The sequence below is a fragment of the Bombyx mori genome, chromosome 1 (genome assembly GCF_030269925.1).
Source record: "Bombyx mori chromosome 1, ASM3026992v2".
NCBI lineage: Eukaryota > Metazoa > Arthropoda > Insecta > Lepidoptera > Bombycidae > Bombyx > Bombyx mori.
Window position 1 is genome coordinate 15,461,164 of NC_085107.1, and position 18,326 is coordinate 15,479,489.

An 18,326-nucleotide genomic window follows, 5' to 3' on the forward strand; every position below is an offset into this window, starting at 1 on the left:
TACAATAATATTGCATTTATTACGATAATTTTATAAATGTATAACAAAGATAAATACGTATTAGCTAAAGTTGAAACTAAAATTACAGCTACTTGTTTAACATACAGTTTATAAACTAGTTTTAAATATTACATGACATCTAGCTTGCCTAAAATTTGCACTTTAAATGTTACATTGGCAGTTATTTGTTTAAAGTTACAATTCCTTCACATTATTTTATAAAATGTATTATAGCTTAAACATGTATAAAAAGATTTTTTTCGGCTTCGCTAAATTCCACAACAGCTATAGCTGCACCAGCTAAACAAAAAAAAAAGATTCGTCAAATATAATGTCGCACTTAAATGAATATCGTTGATATGGTCACAATCTTACAGAGGAAGTCGTAGTGTTGCAAAACGTTATATCCAAAATTACACAATATCATCAACTCCAGATGGTTGGCTGGCCAGCTTGTTGGCCATCGCAGTCAGGATGTCGGTGAGCCTCGCGAATCTTTGATTCGGAGTTGTGAGAGCTCCTCTTTCACCCCATAAAAAATTAATATGAAACTCGGTCCGGAAAAGTTCCAATAATCTAGGATCTAAAGTGGGTCCCAAAGAAGACATTTCTTGTACGACAGTCCTAGAGTTCCGTTTGAACATATCTATTTGACTAGGAAATTGTCGGGCGGCTTCGAGATGCGCGGCAGTCGCATTGAAATCGAATTCAATACTGTTCATCAAACTTCCTGGAAACGTGTCGTCCTGTTGAATCAACGAACCGCCATCGCCATCTAAAACAGTAATTTAATGTCAGACATCAATATCTACTCTCAAATATATTCCCCAAGTTTCAATATCACATTAAACATCATCTATTTACCAAACAAATGGAAGCATAGAACTGGAGGGAGTATGTATGGGGTAGTCGTATTCGGAGGTAAAGGATTAGTCCCCTCGTTCATACTTTTGAAACTAGGTCGTAGCTTGGCTTCAAACATAAATGCGTTATCAGTGTAAATTCTTCTCAGAATATTCCAAGCGTTCTCTAAACATTCCACCTAAAACATTGAATCAACATTCAGTTTTTTTATTGTTAAATCTTTCTACTTGTGTGTACTCGTAAAATGTCTACCTGAGGCATACACAGTCCGAACATTATAGCTGAAAATCCATACAGATTGCCTAAAGCAGTTTTCGTTTCAATAGCCAGTACGATCCAATCATTTAGTGTGTCTGCGCGCTGCCGATCTGTTTGACATGTCAATACAGTTACAGCAATGAGGAGTCGAAAGGTCTCAATTCTGAAAATAGAACAATCAATATAAATGTAAGCACCGAAACAATTAAACTTTTTGATTATAACATCTTAAGTTACATACACAGTGTGGCTATAAATTCTGTTACAACAAAATAAAAATAATATTTCTAAATTTCGAGTAGCTTCTTAATTGATCAGTAAGATACAACGTGGGCATTATCCAGCTTCAGTGTTGGATTTATAGACGAATGGATAACATTTTGTGAAAAACTTATTGAATTAGTTAGAAACACCTGGTACAAGATACAATTCTTGAGGAGTAGGCTATACCTCTCAACAACACCATTTTTCAGAACCTAGAATGGCCCATTTAATAAAAGTTAGAACCAGGGCATAAAACTCGATTCACCCACTAGTGGTTGGTTGGAAATGAACATTTCTGACTCAATGAAAATTGAAAACTAACCGTTGTCTGTGTGCTTAGTGCGAGTTTCTTAACTTCTCTATCACGTAAAAGTTAACTCAAATTTGTATGGAGTTGAAACAGCGTCTCTAGCGGCAAACGTAGGCAAACGTTCCAACTCCATCGCACTTTTCTTTTTAGAGTTAACTTTTACACGATCGAGAAGTTTAAAAACTCGCATTAAGCGCACTCGTTCCTATTTCCACTTGATCATCTTTTATGGACTCTTTGAGATAGTATATCATGTTTCAAATCTCAAAATAATTTGGATGCCCTTGAAAATCCATAAGATTATTGCATATTTTTCTATTATGAAAAAGTGTGTTCCAATTGATAATTGACCACGACATTTGAAGGATTGTTTTAAGGACACTAGAGATAATTTTGAATGAGTTTAGAGTTATTTGCGAATGCTGTTATATTAATATATAAAATAACTCAGTACTCAATATTTCATGTAGGTAATAGAAAATAAACGATGTTTTCCTTGTAACAGTATTTATGGCAAGACTAGTCTTATCACGTCTTACCTTTCAATCACGTCCATTCGCAATGGTCGTCCTTGCGGTAAAAAACATAGTTCCAAACCAGACGCAGTTTTATCTAACCCCTCAATTTGAATAGCATCATCGAATAAAAAGTACAAATCGACTTTCGTCAAATGAATTGCTAGGATGCGGGGTCCGGATGTTCTCAAGAGTAGTTTGATTGCGTGCAAAGTTTCAGATTCTAGTGGCTTCGTAAGACCCGTAGGTATTATCATGGATTGAAAACTTCCCAAATTTATCCTTGATTCCACAACATAGTCCAAGTTGTCCGATTGAAGTAGTTTTGCTTCAGTAAGATCATAGTCGAATTGCTGTTTATTGGTGGGTGTAATCAAGTTGTAATCTGAATCGATTCTTGATTTATTTGGATCTCCATGAGCAGAACTTTGAGTAGAGTCTCCGGATCCGTTTCCTGAATCGGACCCCGATACTTGGTAGATTCGTTGGAGTTCGAGTCTTCGATCATCAGCCTTTGGACCGTCATATCTAGCGGGCTTGGCTGGTGGACTTGTAGGCAAGTTGGTATCCCATGTACCGGAGCTAGAGTTGGAATCACCGGAGAGTGTCTTGGTGTGTTTATTTGTTTGGTTTAGTATGACGCCATCGGCGCTAGCGCTTTTGCCTTGAGCGACGTGCTGTCCTATATCTATAGGAGTCAGAGAATGTGAACGTTGTTTCTTAAAAGGCACTCGCAATTGCATTCCAGGTTTCGCAGCGAAATGACTGTACAGACTATAAGAGTTACCGTAAAGCGCTCCGTCGCCTACCGGTGAAATTACGGAATTAATGTCGTCGCCTTGTATATAATTAGTCAGCGGCATCATTCGGTTGGCTGGATACTGTATTCTGGCGCCAGAAGCGGCAGATATGGGTTTCCCTGAACCAACGTATGAAGTAATGAGATCGGCAACAGTATCATAAGCTTCATCTTCGAATTGGTATTGGTATCTCTCGTAAACAGTTTCTGGGTGAACAACGATCTGAAACGAAAATTAATCTTGAATACACCTAGTAATTCAGTATTTGGTCCTTAATACCTAGGTATTAACGCTAATAAAAATAAATTAAATATTATGAAAAAAAAAACACTTTTATTGACGTCTTTTCATCTATTTTTTTTATTGTATAAATTATCTACATGAAAGACTACGATCCACTTGGTGTTAAGTGGTTACCAGACCCCACAAATATCACTGTTTTATCCACTATCAAAGTTGGGTCTTCTGATCCATTCTTTAAATCGGAACGCATCACTGCTTTTTTGCAGAAATAGGTAGAATCGTAGTACCTACCAGCGCGGGCCATGTCCGACCAGCTCCGTATTTCGGGTAATGCCCGATGGGGCAAAACGCTCGGTGTATTGAGCGATGCGACTGTGCTGGTGTTAAATTCGATAATCGACATTGAACGAAAAACCTAGGGAAAATCCAGAAAAATCGAACCCAAAAAAATAGAACTACAACTAATTACAGCATAATTGCTAGTCATCACTAGTCATCGCTCAATACACCGAGCGTTTTATTCTTTAGGCCACGATGAAGATTCAAAATTACTTACTCGTTGTATGACGAAATGTAAATGCTGTCCATTAGAACGGCAGCTCAGCACATAGTTATCCGGTTGCGATGACGAATCCCTCACCAGGAACTCCCTGTCTTTCTGCAACAAGCTCTCGGCAGCGGTCCGGCTCAACGCTCCGTGGTACCATCCATGGGAAATTATTTGATCAGCCGGCAAAGAAAACTCCCATTCTAAGAGACCAGACGTACTCATGGCGCAAGAATCCTTAGAAAATCAAAATAAATACACACTTTATACTTGCATTTGATAGAAAAAGAACACATAACTAATAAATATCAGTATGTGCTTAGTTGTTTTGTCAACAAACAGTATTAAGATCGTACATATTTGATTAATTGTTCTTATCGTAACTTAGGAAACCGCGGGAAGCAATGTTTCTGGCTAAGATTAATCAAATAAACAAACATTACTTCATAATAAACATATAGAAAAAGCAATTACTTATCCCGTTCTACTTACCATAATTTTAAGTAACTGATATACTGTGTCACTGCAATTATTTTTCAAAAAATATAAAATCTACACAGCTGGGAGCGCCGGTACCTAAGGGGAATCGGTCTTTGTTGGAGATCAATAATACGAATACACCCCAATTTTATTAGAATGTTGGCAAGGGTGTTGTTGGCTAGCTTCGCATTTTATTTATACGCGTGCGCTATTATACTATGCTCGGCGATTTCCAAATAGTGGATCTTGAAAGGAAACTAGATTTTTGGCACTAAATTTAAAACATGAGCCTGACTTAATATTAGAGTCTGCTTTAAATCTGACCTTTTGAAACGTGGCTTCGCTTAAGACGAACTATTTTAAAATCACAATCCTGTTTGACTTGATAATCACTTTACAACGGATGACGTCCATATTATTCAAATTGTAGATATCTATTATTCATAAACTACATTCATTCTCAATTATTGAACAATGCACCAATATATCGTTCTCTCAATGTAAACATATTGGGCTCATATACGAAAATTGTACGCCGGCAATATAAAATTAGAGTTTGTAAACACATAAACATACTATAAATCATAAAAATCTAGTTTCCCGACAACGGCTTAGTTCTAATTACTGAAGGTCCTATAATTTCTAGGAAATCTAACTAGTATAACACATGTGGTTTCTGATTACAACTACAGAAGATTAATTGCTTTGACAAATTAGTGGGAGTACGACAAAATCGCCTCTTAGATAGCTTCTGATATTCACGTCCTGAAATTTCGAGCACTCAGCTCATGCTTTTAGTAGTATCAATACATAAACTTGATTACGTTATTAACTATATCATAGATGACACTTATATTTGCTAAGAAAAATAATTTTCATTCAATTGACATGGCAATATATTTTCAAGCAAACACCGGTGACTATTACTTGCTACATCCATAATACAATGCCTACAATTGAAATGGTGACACAAAAGGAAACAACATTTTGGTGTAGTTTTCAAACAATCCACATTCAATTGACAGCGTTTTCCAGTTCTTCGTCGACCTCAATCATGATCCGTTGTTTCAAACAGCATTACCTTGTTTTTACAATAATATTGAGCTTACAAATTCAGATCTTCGGTTATGAAAAAAGTAAGTCATTATTTCGTCACCGACTTAGTGGAATTAGTATCTTAAACGTAAATTATATGAACTTCAAATGTTTCTAGCTTTACGCAAGATTGTTCGAGACCACTCGAAAATGGTTCACAGGCCTTTCAGTGATAGTTCGTCACAGATTTTATGGAAAAATTCTTCATTTAAAATAAACGAGCACGACGCATTCCCGGCTTACATTCAAATGAACGCGATGTTACATAAAAAAATACGACCAAAGATATCAACTATTCTGTCTGGAGTGGAAAGTGGCAGAAGCAAGTCCGGAACTAGAATGAACATTGGAAAAAGCGAAAGTCTTTTCCACAACGACGTTCGACAAGCACGGAATACGCTTTATAACAAAACTCTCCCACAACCAAGTGTTAACAACACACCAGACCAAAAAAACGAATCAAATTTGGACAAATCAGCTTCAAAGTTTTTCCCTTCTATTGAAGAACATGAGACGTCTAACGAAAAAAATGGTATCCAATCAAATGATATAGCAAATACAATAATAATTCCAGAAAACGTACAATATCACAACGAAACTGAGTTTTTAGTACAAAAAATTTTCGTACATAAATTGGATACCGATGTTTCTCCTGGCCTCACTGCAGACGCTAATGTACCATTTAATACAGAAATGGATGCAGATACTGATAGAGATTTTTTGATAGAACGAATACCTATCAAATCGAGCTATATTTATAACGCAACGACTAATCCGTACGTTTGCCATTTAGTGAGAGAAACAAATACTGACATAGATGCACAACAAAAATTTCTGGAATTCGAAATTGAGGTAGGTTCCGTTCTCTATAGTTAAAATGTAACCAAGTTTTTATTAGCAATACCTATATTAAATTGTTTCCAAATGATTGCAGCCAAAATGGATGACAAAAAAAACCTACTGGAATCATATTTTCGAAAGCCGTTATGAATCCTTAATGCGTAATCCAAAATGGCCGTCACTAAAAGTAAGTGGTTGTAATGTAAATAGACAATTGCTTAAAAAATATAGTCGATGGAGATGGATATGGTGATATTGAATTCTATAGCACAAAATTCGAAATTATAAATTTTGAAAAGTTTTTCACGCAATACGGAATCTAATGATCTCGAAAAAACACGAGTGGCGTGTCTCGTGTCACCTGTTTTCGCGTGACATTGCGGTTTCAGAAAAATATTGCTAAACAGTTTTTTTTTTATTGCTTAGATGGATGGACGAGCTCACAGCCCACCTGGTGTTGAGTGTTAACTGGAGCCCATAGACATCCACAACGTAAATGCGCCACCCACCTCGAGATATAAGTTCTAAGATCTCAGTATAGTTACAACGGCTACCCCACCCTTCGAACCGAAACGCATTACTGCTTCACGGCGGAAATAGGCGGGGTGGTGGTACCTACCCGTGCGGACTCCCAAGAGGTCCTACCACCAGTAAAGCTGTCCCATAGCGGCAAAAACAGGCGAGACGGTCACTCTTCCGTCATTTTGTGAGTTGTTAGGGTAATAGTTTCTGCTCTAAGAAAGTTCTCACCAAAGTTCGCATGCTGTATGTTTACAATTAAAAATGATGAATTAATGAGAAACTTAATATTATGTAATAATTTCGACAGGTTATACTAGTCCCAAGGACGCACGTTGATACAATTTGGAAAAAAACATTCAAGCAGTATTTTGATGATTCAGTGAACAAAATAATCTCAAACATAGTGAAAAAATTACAATTTTATAGTAATCTCACTTTTGCTTGGAATGAAATTTCCCATTTAAGTCGTTGGTGGATGACAACTTCGCATAAAAGTAGATCGGTAAGAAATTAATAACAATGCTCAACATACCTATATACATATGTACGTATTTAACCTTTTCTTAGTTACGTTTTCGTTTCAATAGGCTTTTCGTAAATTAGTCAAATCGGGAAGACTAGAAATTACCACAGGAGGATGGGTGGAAACAGATGAAGCGACAACTCATTTGTTCGGGCTATTGCACCAGTTTATAGAAGGTGATACAACTTCGATTTTAATTCGAATATTTGAAAATGTATCATATTAACAAGCATTTCTTTCATGAACAGGTCATCAATGGTTAAAATATCATCTCAATTATTCACCAAAAGTCGGATGGATGACTAATACCGTTACTCATAGCCCAACTTTTCCATATATTTTGTCGGCTTCAGACATTTCTCAGATAGTTATAACAAACCTTCACTATGCCTGGGAACAGTACTTTGCCGAATATCAAATTAGCAATTTTGTATGGCAACAAAATTGGGACACAGATAAAAACACAGGTAGTCCTCTGAACGATGCTCTTTTCAAAATGGGCAATGAAAAATATGGAAAAAATTCGGTCCTCACGCATTATTTACCATTTAATTCAGCCGGCTTCAAGGCATGCGGTCCTAATAAAGCGATTTGTGAGAATGAATTTAATTTCGCAAACGTAAACAAGAACATCGATATAAATCCATACAATGTTAAAGAAAAAGCGGAGTTGTTACTAGAACAGTATTCTAAAACAGGGACGCTTACATCTCATAACGTAATTATCGCGCCACTTGGTGGATACTTTCGATATGAATCACAAACCGAGTTTGACTATCAGTATAACAATTATCAGAAACTGGCAGATTTTGTTAATTACAATCGTGAAATTTACAAAGCGACTATTGTGTTTGGCACGCCCAAAGACTATTTTCGCAGCATATTCAAAGAAGTCCACTCTTTTCCATCACTGCAAGGAGATTTTCTCAACTTTGCTGACTTGAGCTCGGGTAGTCCCGCTTATTGGACGGGCTTTTACACTACGAGACCGTATACAAAGATTTTGCTGCGACGCTTGCAGTCGACTTTACGTACAACGGAAATGTTGTTTTCTTTTGCTGTTAACTTAAATGTTTTCCGAGAATATGACACGTCAAACATTATTGAACGTTTGATAAAAGCGCGAGAGAACGTCGCCCGATTAATGGATCGAAATATACAAACCGGTACACTAACGGCTAATAAAATTAAATACGTTCATCACCTCATTCTGACAACAGTAAAAGACTGCTGGTTCATCCAAGAGATATCTGTTAGTTTTCTAAGCACGAAGTCTGGAGAAACAAAATCGTATCTTCAAAAATACGTATTTAGAGATGGCGAGTTTATGTCAATATTTAAAACTGTTTCGCCTGGAGATCAAATTTATATCTTCAATTCGATGAACCACGAAAGAACTGAAATAGTAGAATTACTCACAAGGTATTCTACTATAAGAGTTGTAGACCATTCGAAAAAAGACGTAACTATTCAAATCAATCCGGTTTGGAAATATTCATCGGAAAACGTAATAAGAATTTCTAAAAGATTTTTCAAGATTGTATTTGCGGTAATTGTGCCTCCAATGACGCTGGAACTATTTCAAATTAAAGAAACATACGACGGAACATTAAATGCAGCTGTTTTATATTGTTCTGCTTGTGTTGTTGAAAATATTCCTAGTGAGCCCACAATATTTCCATTCAGCGTTCAACCTTTACAAACAGGTGACATACAATTGGAGAACCATAAACAAAGGCTCACTTTTGATGAAATCACTGGCTTCTTGAAGACTGTATTTGAAAAAGAAACGAATATTGAAAAAAATATTATATTAGACTACGGTGCGTTCAGGGGCTCAAATTTAAATTCTGGGATGTTTTTGTTTAACACGAATGTTTCAAAACCTTTACATGATGTTTTGATGCCGTATAGAATCGGCATTAAAAAGAAGATCGTTTTGATTATAACAGGACAAATTACTACGGAGCTGAATTCTATTTTTGGACGTTTTCTAGCACACAAGACAAAAATCTTTAATCTGGTTGGAAGTGCTCTGTCCAAAGCGATGTACGTTGAAAGCAAAATCGACTACGATGTATCCCCAAACAATAGAGAATTAGAATTATTTTTAACAATACAAACCGATATATCCAACGGCAATCCTCCTCAGATATTCACTGATAATAACGGCTTCCAGTACACAGCACGTGCTTTGAATATTAGTAGGCGCGTGGAGTCGAACATGTATCCTATGACAAGTTTGGCGTACTTACAAGACCGTAGAAGCCGATTGACTGTTGTCACCGATCATGCACAAGGAGTAACGGCATTACAAGAAGGTCAGTTAGTCATCATGTTAGACCGCCGTGTGCTTTTTGATGATGGCCGAGGTACCAACGAAGGACTGGCAGATAACAGCGCGACTTACCAGCGGCATTTTGTGATTCTCGAAGGCCTCAATGATGCTCCGTATAATCAACCGCCAAACGTGAAGCTGTTGAACCTACCTAGTTCTACAGCTTTGTACCTTTCGAATTCTCTAAACAATGTTCTAGATCTATTTTTTATCGATAAAAACAATACGTACCTGAGTTATTATGGTTTTTTACCACTTATTAAAACGTCTTTCCCTTGTGACGTCACCGTAATCAATTACAGGGTTATTTTGCATCCGAGTGTTTCGCAACATCATACTATTAACACCGCATTACTGACACTGCATCGACAAAGTTCTTCTTGTCGAATCGAGAACATAGCTCCGTCAAATTGTAATGGTGATAGCAGATTTTCCGTCGATAAAATTCTGCGTAACGTGAAAGCTGTTTATAAAACAAATTTAGTTGGAACCAGTGAAGGAATGCCCTTACTTCACTACACACTCGCTAACTTCCTTCCTATGGAGTTGGTGACGTTGCGAATATATTTTTAATATTAAATAGTAGAATTGTTATTATAACTTATTAACTAGTATGCAAATATTAATCCGTTTAGTATAAAGTAAAATATTGTAAATGAAAAAAAATAAACATTGGTTGGAATCACATTTATTTTATGTAATTTAAAGAACGTTCCTAGTAAGTTCAATTAAGTACTACTTCTACATTTCTAAAACTCTGAGACAGATCTTAAAGTGCATTAATGTCATTCACGTAATATAAGTGTTTGTTACTGAATTTTTTAGCAATTCATAGGTCTATAGGGAAACAATCTATTAATAGCTATTACATAAGAATCAAGCAATTTATTTTCAAATTTCAAAATACGTAGGTTTTTCACACATTCAGTATTTTTAAATATTCAAAGCACTAAGCATACAATTCTAAATAATAAGGTGGAATATAAGCTATTGTTAAAATTAAAAATCAAAAAAGATACAAACAAAATATCTAAACAACACATAAGGAAAATCATTTCTTTGATAATTCATTAAGTTTGTTTTTATACAACGGCAGCTCGACGTTGTCCCAATGTAATGTATCTTTGTCGAAGAACCTGTAATTTTTAAATTGTCGTTTCAATTTTATTCAAGCGTCGTTATGCTAGAACAATATGAAATAAATGGTCACACGGAACCGTCGGTTAAGCGAAATGATTTAATTTTAGAACCCATTTCACAGCTACACGGTCAAAAAAACCAGATAATAAAATATTCATTGTTTTAAATCTAAAACAAGACTATTTCATCAAGTTGGCCATAACCGGAATATTATGAAAGGGGTCCTAATATCGTAGTTTACCGACCTCGCTTGCACTTGACTCAGGATCCTAGACTCGTGCTCAGAGAGTCCTGTATCCATAACCTCGACAGTGTCGTACAGTTGATCCAGGTTGAAGAAACCACAAATGTTTGTGTCTATTCCAGGCTGGTTCAATGTAAACCAGGTCGCCAAGCGAGCCAGTTCCACCTTACGTTCCTATAAAGATATTACACATTTAATAAAAGAGATCTGAGAAATTGATTGGTTATTTCTTTAGAGTTTTATTTATTTTATAAATTATAAGAGCGAAAATTTTGATATCATGTATTATTTTATATTATACATATATTCTGCATCAAATTCATCTCTATAGTAGAGTTATTTTGTCGCTGCAGTTTGGGTCATAAAACACAGCCGGGCTAGGGCGGTGAGCATGTTGCGCGGGGGCAACGCCATTATCGATAGAAACAAATGAGTCATCGAAGGCAGTCATAGTACCTATATATTATGTCGAAAAGACATTTGTTTTTGTGCATTTGTTCTCTGAATTTCTTTAGTGACACAATGGCTACTCCTTTGTTTTGTACTATGTTGTCGCCTATGGACTTTAGCAATGTCAGGGGCAGAGCCAAGCCACTGCCTACCGAAAATAGGTGATAGATAGATAGATAATGATAACCATTAAAGTTGTCTGTATTCACGGAAAAAATTAGAAAAAGTTATTAATTTAGCAGCGTTCCTTTTATGTCGAATAACTTAAAATTCACACGTCCCAAAAATTATTCAACATATATTCCTGTTACGTAATTTCATAAAAACTTCTGTTAAGTTCCATATTCTGAGGTTTTATTGCGAATTTTATACTATATAGTCGTTTAAACATTTCACTAATTCTTGATTTTACTCGTAAGAATAAAGAGACAAAAATATGTAAATCGAATGCTACTCTTAATTGATTATTTTAAAGGATCCCCTTTTCATGTTTGGTTACGAAGTACTTAGAACGGACAAGCAAATTGAAGTTCAATGAAGTGTTCAGTGCAGCATTCAGGCGTTAAATACTAAGAACCGACACCAATTACTTTTAAATAAACATTTGCCAAAAAAATTGCCCAAATTCGCCCAAATTCGCAAAATCAAATTCAAATTCAAACCTCTATCGTAACATTTAGACTTAGACTTCAAAATGGCGGCAATATGGTGTCTACCCGGTCGATGTCTGTGCATCTCAAGATATATAATTTTTTTATCATTACTACTATTATAGGAGTATGCTTAATGAGTTTGGGACTGGGAAAAGGATAAGTTAGTTGACTCACTCCTAAACTCTTTGATGCAATTTTGATTTTTCCCACTCTAGTTTTTTTTATTTTTTACCAGCATATTTCTCTTTTTGGGTAACTTTTTTCTTGAAGCGTACCTTGTTCCCCTTAGAGCGTCCACAAATGACATGCACAAGATCGAACAATGAATTAGAAAACAAGAGTCCCAACAACCACCAAAATACCTTGCAGTAATCAGAAGCCCGTCTGCATATAGCCTTGATATCATCACTGGCTGGATGCCATGGCTGGGGACCTTTGTTCGTCAGCAGACCCATTCCAGTTGCAGCTGCATTAATAACCCCAACGCCCTTACTCTGCAACAGTTTTGGATTTAAATATGTGGCGGGTAGCTATCGTACAACGCAAGATTTCACAGATGCCTGAATCTCGCTTACGACATTTTCAAGATAAGCTTGTATACAAGTTCCGAACAACAACATTCGGACTGTCGGTTTACCAAGTAATATCACCCGCTCGGTGAAAGATCTTCCCTTTGTCGCATATCTCCCTACAAATAGACTAATTTCTTGCGTCAATTTTATCATTATTACTCGAAAAAAATTATCACGTAAAATAATTAATATATGAATCATACTACATATATAGGAAATACCACAATAGAGCGAGCAGTCACTTAAAAAAAACTAAATGTTGTGCACTGCATACTTCTTTTATTAACCTTGCAATACCGGTTACATTCTAACCACTGTAATTTCGAACTTTTGTACACAGATCGCGAAAGTTAAGTTAGTTATTTATCTAGATCACACTTTTATCATTTTCAAACAAACGATTTCCCGTTCTCCTCGAGAATTGCTGTCACTTAGAAACTTACCTTGAAGAAGCTAATATAGTTCTGTAAGCGATTATCGAAGAGCGTGGACTTCGAATAAGAGAGTATGGTTGATATCTTGACTTCCGACTCCTCTACTACTTCCTTCATCAAGTCGATATCATAGTCAGCGATCCCAATGAAGCGAGCTTTTCCATCTCTCACGGCTTGCTCCAACACTGGCAACGTCTCTTTGAGTACAACCGAAGTGTCCGGAGCAAAAGTTATATCATGTACCTGAATAACAATGGTTGTTATTTGTTTAATCCATTAGCCTATAAATTATTAATCCATCAGCTTATACTCTTGTATTCCACAAACATTCATCTCTGTTATCTTAATGCGGCTAATAAATATTATATATATTTTAAATTCATTTCTAATATGATTCATTTCAATATAACTTTCAGTAGCTCTGTATTGAAAATATTATCGAAGAATATTTCAACTACAATTTTAACACATAAACTCCCTAATACGTAATGTTATACTCGTATGTGCCTTTAATTATCAATTTTGTAACATCGCTGACGAATTAACACTAAAGTTGAAATAATTAAACAAATAGAATAGGTAACTCAAAAACGTACTCTTTATGAATTGTAGGTGTTTCCTAAGGTAAATCTAATTAAAACCATAGTTTGATGAGTTTGCTAGTAACCGTTCGAGGGCCTTATAACGAACCGTCGAATAATTATCATGATGTATGACATTGTCACCAAATTTCATGAGCATACAATAGTTAAAAAAATATATCGTAATATACGAATTAATATCGGGTATAAATTGAGTAGCCGTCCTCCAGAGAAAAAATTGTGTAAGGTATATTGTACATTATATCATATTTTTTCAACATTGCTAGATTAATTCGAGCAAAAACATCACTCCGCCAACTGTCCCAGGTATCAAACTGTATTAAACAAACTATAAACTGCACGTAAGTAACTTATCGTCATAAGTTTTCATTTAGGCCGAAGAGAGTGACATGCCGCCACGTCATACGCGACGAGGCAAACCGCTCGTCGCCTGGCTTTTAAATAACGTTGCAAGGCGTGTATACCAAAAACATCAGTACAATACAAGTTTTGGATGTGAATTTTAGTACACATATTATAACTATATATGAGACAATCAATTCTAACAATGAACTTAAAACTAAAAACCTTAAAAAAACGGAGTTAGGAATGAATCCCTTATTATAAAAATATTAATTTTAAGTTCTATTCGAGGTATAAAAAAAATAAAACTGGAGGTTTTGCAACAACCCACGGTCATTCGGTAACGTGCGAACTTATTGTGGTACACTTCATTCATGGTTGTTTGCATAGGAGTAAGTGTAGGTATTGCCCAAACGAACACTCTGAGATCGTGGTCAATAAATGATAAAAAAATACGTTATTTTTTGTACGTTATTATAAAATTAAGTCGTACACTGTGTGCATTACTAATAAAAATCTTACGTTACGGACGTTTTTTCCCGGTTAGGATACCCCCCCCCCCCGCATCGTCCCATAAGGAACTTCGTTCCAAAAAATTATTTATAATACTATTACTATAATAACTAAAATATATTATTAAAAGGAGTCCCTTTAGGCAAGATTATGAAGATACTTATTTATTTTATATATAAATATATACTTTTAGTTATTATTGTGTCCGAAATCATTATAATTTCTTGGATTTAAGTGAAGTGAGAAGCGTTTGCAGTAGATTTTTGAACGAGTTCACGGTCGAAACGTTAGTAGTCCCTACTAGAGTTTATAGATATTACAACGTTATTGTCACTACTCACCTTTTACCAAACTGAAGTCTGAGGTCGAATTTTCAGTTTTGTTGTAATATTGCTATCCCACTCTTCAAACGAGAGCGCGTGACTGTCTCGCGGCAGAAATAGGTAAGAGAGTGGTTTCTCATTAGGCTAACATCGACGACAACTTTTTACTGGTGGTAGGACCTCTTGAGAGTCTGCGCGGATAGGTACCACCACCCTGCCTATTTCCGCCGCGAAGCAGTAATGCGTTTCGGCTTGAAGGGCGGGGCAGCCGTTGTAACTATACTTGAAACCTTAGAATTTATATCTCAGGGCGGGTGGCGCATTTACGTTGTAGATGTCTATGGGCTCCAGTAACCACTTAACACCAGGTGGGCTGTGAGCTCCTCCACCCATCTAAGGAATAAAAAAAACATTGTTTTCCTTGGGCCTTGAATCAGCCCTCATACGAACGCTATACCCTACTAGAAAGTAATATAAAGGACGAATCGATTGAAGGTAACTAATCGAAGTATAATGGAACCGGTTTGAAACGAAATTGCTACAAAAACATTATGTCCTTTGTAGTTCGTATGCGATTCTTTTTCAAAAATACATTTAAAGGTCTGTTAATAAATAAATAAAAAACTGAATCCATATAAGAAATAAAAGCCAAAGTTCGTTATTGAACACCGAAAACAATTCTTATCGTTAAATATTCACTTTAAACATAGCATAGCTTTAAAAACAAATAAACCAAAACAGGTTTTGGTAAAAGAATGTAGGTATGTTTGTTATGAATGCTATTTAGCTCTTGGATGTGTAACACTGATTCTGATCTATAAAATAAAAGTGTATTTCTGTAAGTGAACCTCTGCTGATCCTTTCTTGCAGTAGCCAAGCTTATGGCACGCCTAGTGTTAAGCTGTGCTACTGACATCACGATGCCTTAACGTGGCCTTAAAGGTAGTAGGACCACTTGTGAGTCCGCACCGGTAGGTACCATCACCCCGCCTATTTCTGCCGTAAAGCAGTAATACGTTTCGGTTTGAAGGGTAAGGCAGCTGTTGTAACTATACTGAGACCTTAGAACTCATATCTCAAGGTGGGTGGCGCAATTACGTTGTAGATGGTTTTTTACCCACTTAAAACCAGGTGGGCTGTGAGCTCGTCCACCCATCTAAGCAATAACAAAAAAAAAACGTGGATGATATATGTAAGAAACTATAAGTTTATGTATCAACTGCATTGTACTGAAACTAGTATGGTAAAACAATTTGTTTATTGTTCTTATTATAGGAAATAATGAAACATATCAACAAATACTATTTTTTAATACCATTTAAGCCGTGGAATTCGTATAAATTCTATTAACTTACAAAGGAACTTGACGCCGTACCGGTACTGAAAGAAAATGCAATTTAATGTCGAGTACAATCAACTGCAGCGAGTTCCGCTTTGTTCGCGTTCATGGTAGTAGCCTGCGAGATAAATACGTAGCTAGAAGAAAAAAGCTGATAATCCTAAATAGAGTAATTTCGAAATGAGACTATAGGTAAGTAAAGTGTATTATTTTTCTGTTTCTGTTGCTTAGCTGGAAGGATGAGCTCACGGTCCACTTGATGTTAAGTGTTTACCGGAGCCCATAGATGTCAACAATGTAAATGCCGTCACGCGTCTTGAAACGTGAATTTTAAGGCTCGCCTCTACAGTACAACGTTTGCACCACCCTTCAAGACGAAACGCATTGCTGCTTCGTGGCCTAAATAGGTAAAGTGGTGGTAGTACCTATAGGTACGCGAGCTCACCAGACAACCCACCGCTAATAAAAAAGTCGTTCTTAAAACAAGTCTTTTGTGATGGTGCGATCATGCACCATCCATTGCTTATTTTCATGCGGTGGTAATTTTCCATCAGATGAGCTTCCTGATCTGAACATGCTTGTTCTGGTCTTGGTCTGGTCTAGTCTTATTCTGGTGCTAATTAAAAAACGAAAAGGCATACTTATGTTTACGGTCACAGATTCGACAAGTTAAAATAATCCTTCTCTAAGGTTTTCTGAAGTTTCAGTTCAGTTCTATTAAGAATTAGACGAATAAAAATTGAACGAACAACGAATAGCCGACTTGTGTTTCGATTTTCATACGTGAAAGAGCTGGGAGACCATACGACTGCTCAACTACAAACCCCTTTTTTTTCTACCTAAGCTGAGAGCCTTGAGAGGCTATATCAGCGTAACCTTAACTAGTAGGTGAGCTCACGGGGCTCAAACCTGAACGCAATCCCTCCATTATTACACATTAACATTGAATTGTTCATTGTAAATTACTTTCCGTTCTATTTCAAATCTAAATAAGAAGTTTCATACAAAAAAAATTGAATAATCAAAACGTTTTTATTGGACAATCTATTTTTTTTAAACTTACACTTCTATTTGTATTTTTTGGTGCAGTAGGCAAATTTACAAAGTAATAATAAAATGAGAATTTTCATCATCTCAGGAACTCCCAGACCTGTCTTTTGATTTATCACTATAGCGACAAAGTACCCACTTCGTGTCACAGAGCACGCCATTATTGCAAGCCCGAAGCTCGACTTCTCAGAAGTGCACGACAAATGTCTTGGTCTTCTAGGTGATTTATTCGAAATTGGGTTACGTATTCCACTTCAAGCTATAGATACATATAAAATAGGCGTATAGAGCTTGTGGTTCAGTGGCATCACTTGGGATACCTAGAATTTTGCATATTTATAAGCTCACTAGTAAGTTTCAGATTAATATGTTTGCGTATGTTCACTCCGACCTCGTCAGCAATGTTAATGTTGACAAAAATTCGCTTGTTTTGTTACTAAAATGCGGTAGCCTCAAGTCTTGTTTGATACCCTGTTTGTCAGCTCTAACCATTTCTTAAGAGTCTTTAACGTGTTTGAATAAATCAGTTAACCTGCCTCTTTAATAATAATAAAATAATTTGGACAAAGTAAAATATAAATTGAATAGCTAAGTGCAAAAAAATCTAAGTAAAGTATCATATCCCGGTGCATTTTAAAGCGTTAAATTAGAGTCTTAATTGTATTGGAAAACGACTATCCAAACTCAAATGGGACCTCGTGATAGCTTCGCAACAGAAAAAGTGAAAGCGTGCGAAGCTAGAACATGTTCTAAAACAAGAAATAACAATCTTCAAATAAATGAAGCGCGTATGTCTTTTCTCCTAAGGTTCACGATCTGGATTTAAAATTCTGAAAGAAAACCACGGAGCTTATTAATTTTTCATTAAAAACATATTATAGTTTTAAACGAATTGTATACATCGTCATATGAGATCCCAGATCGGTTCTTATTTTGCTTCAATATAGGTCATACAAAGTCCATTCTGATAAGTGGCACTAAATTAACACTTATTGGTAGCAATACCTACAAATATATTTGCGCGATCTTTGCTGAAAACGGAACACGAAGCTAATCAATTACTAA

General features: G+C 36.0%; 3 protein-coding genes across 5 annotated transcripts in view; 1 reads left to right on the plus strand and 2 right to left on the minus strand.

Moving 5' to 3' along the window:
- LOC101741990 (SH2 domain-containing protein 3C) lies at positions 1–5,501 on the minus strand. 2 transcript variants are annotated; one of them, XM_021352524.3, is made up of 7 exons: positions 4,294–5,501; positions 3,811–4,038; positions 2,236–3,233; positions 1,117–1,285; positions 865–1,042; positions 376–775; positions 1–300 (listed from the first exon to the last, which is right to left on the minus strand). In XM_021352524.3, exons 1-6 carry the CDS (start codon positions 4,294–4,296, stop codon positions 414–416), a joined length of 1,938 nt encoding a protein of 645 aa, XP_021208199.1. In that variant the 5' UTR covers positions 4,297–5,501; the 3' UTR covers positions 1–300; positions 376–413. The 2 variants fall into 2 exon arrangements, with proteins under 2 accessions (XP_021208199.1, XP_062526146.1); XM_062670162.1 differs by having other exon boundaries at positions 1–775.
- Positions 5,298–10,286, plus strand: LOC101742131 (alpha-mannosidase 2). Its single transcript, XM_012696335.4, has 6 exons — positions 5,298–5,417; positions 5,495–6,228; positions 6,311–6,403; positions 7,046–7,240; positions 7,326–7,437; positions 7,510–10,286. The coding sequence occupies exons 1-6, from the start codon at positions 5,336–5,338 to the stop codon at positions 10,170–10,172; spliced, it is 3,879 nt and encodes a 1,292-aa protein (XP_012551789.3). The 5' UTR covers positions 5,298–5,335; the 3' UTR covers positions 10,173–10,286.
- Positions 10,272–18,326, minus strand: part of LOC101746219 (uncharacterized) — a 25,421-nt gene continuing 17,366 nt past the window's right edge. The window contains exons 4-7 of one of the 2 annotated variants that reach the window (XM_004933095.4): positions 13,102–13,335; positions 12,449–12,580; positions 10,985–11,157; positions 10,272–10,735 (exon numbers count right to left, since the gene is read on the minus strand). In XM_004933095.4, the coding sequence (XP_004933152.1) occupies positions 10,651–10,735; positions 10,985–11,157; positions 12,449–12,580; positions 13,102–13,335 (624 nt within the window). In that variant the 3' untranslated portion in view covers positions 10,272–10,650. Of the gene's footprint in view, positions 10,783–10,984; positions 11,158–12,448; positions 12,581–13,101; positions 13,336–18,326 lie in introns of both variants that reach the window. The other variant, XM_004933096.4, reaches the window with a different exon arrangement.

Bases quoted from the DNA above. Each gene is read 5' to 3' on its own strand.
- LOC101741990 (XM_021352524.3), bottom strand. The intron at 1,286-2,235 runs GTAAGACGTGAT...TTCTATTTTCAG, and splicing joins CGAATGGACGTGATTGAAAG to AATTGAGACCTTTCGACTCC. The intron at 776-864 runs GTAAATAGATGA...TTACTGTTTTAG, and splicing joins TCTATGCTTCCATTTGTTTG to ATGGCGATGGCGGTTCGTTG.
- LOC101742131 (XM_012696335.4), top strand. From the start codon at position 5,336: ATGATCCGTTGTTTCAAACAGCATTACCTTGTTTTTACAATAATATTG. The intron at 6,229-6,310 runs GTAGGTTCCGTT...AAATGATTGCAG, and splicing joins TTCTGGAATTCGAAATTGAG to CCAAAATGGATGACAAAAAA. The intron at 6,404-7,045 runs GTAAGTGGTTGT...TAATTTCGACAG, and splicing joins CAAAATGGCCGTCACTAAAA to GTTATACTAGTCCCAAGGAC.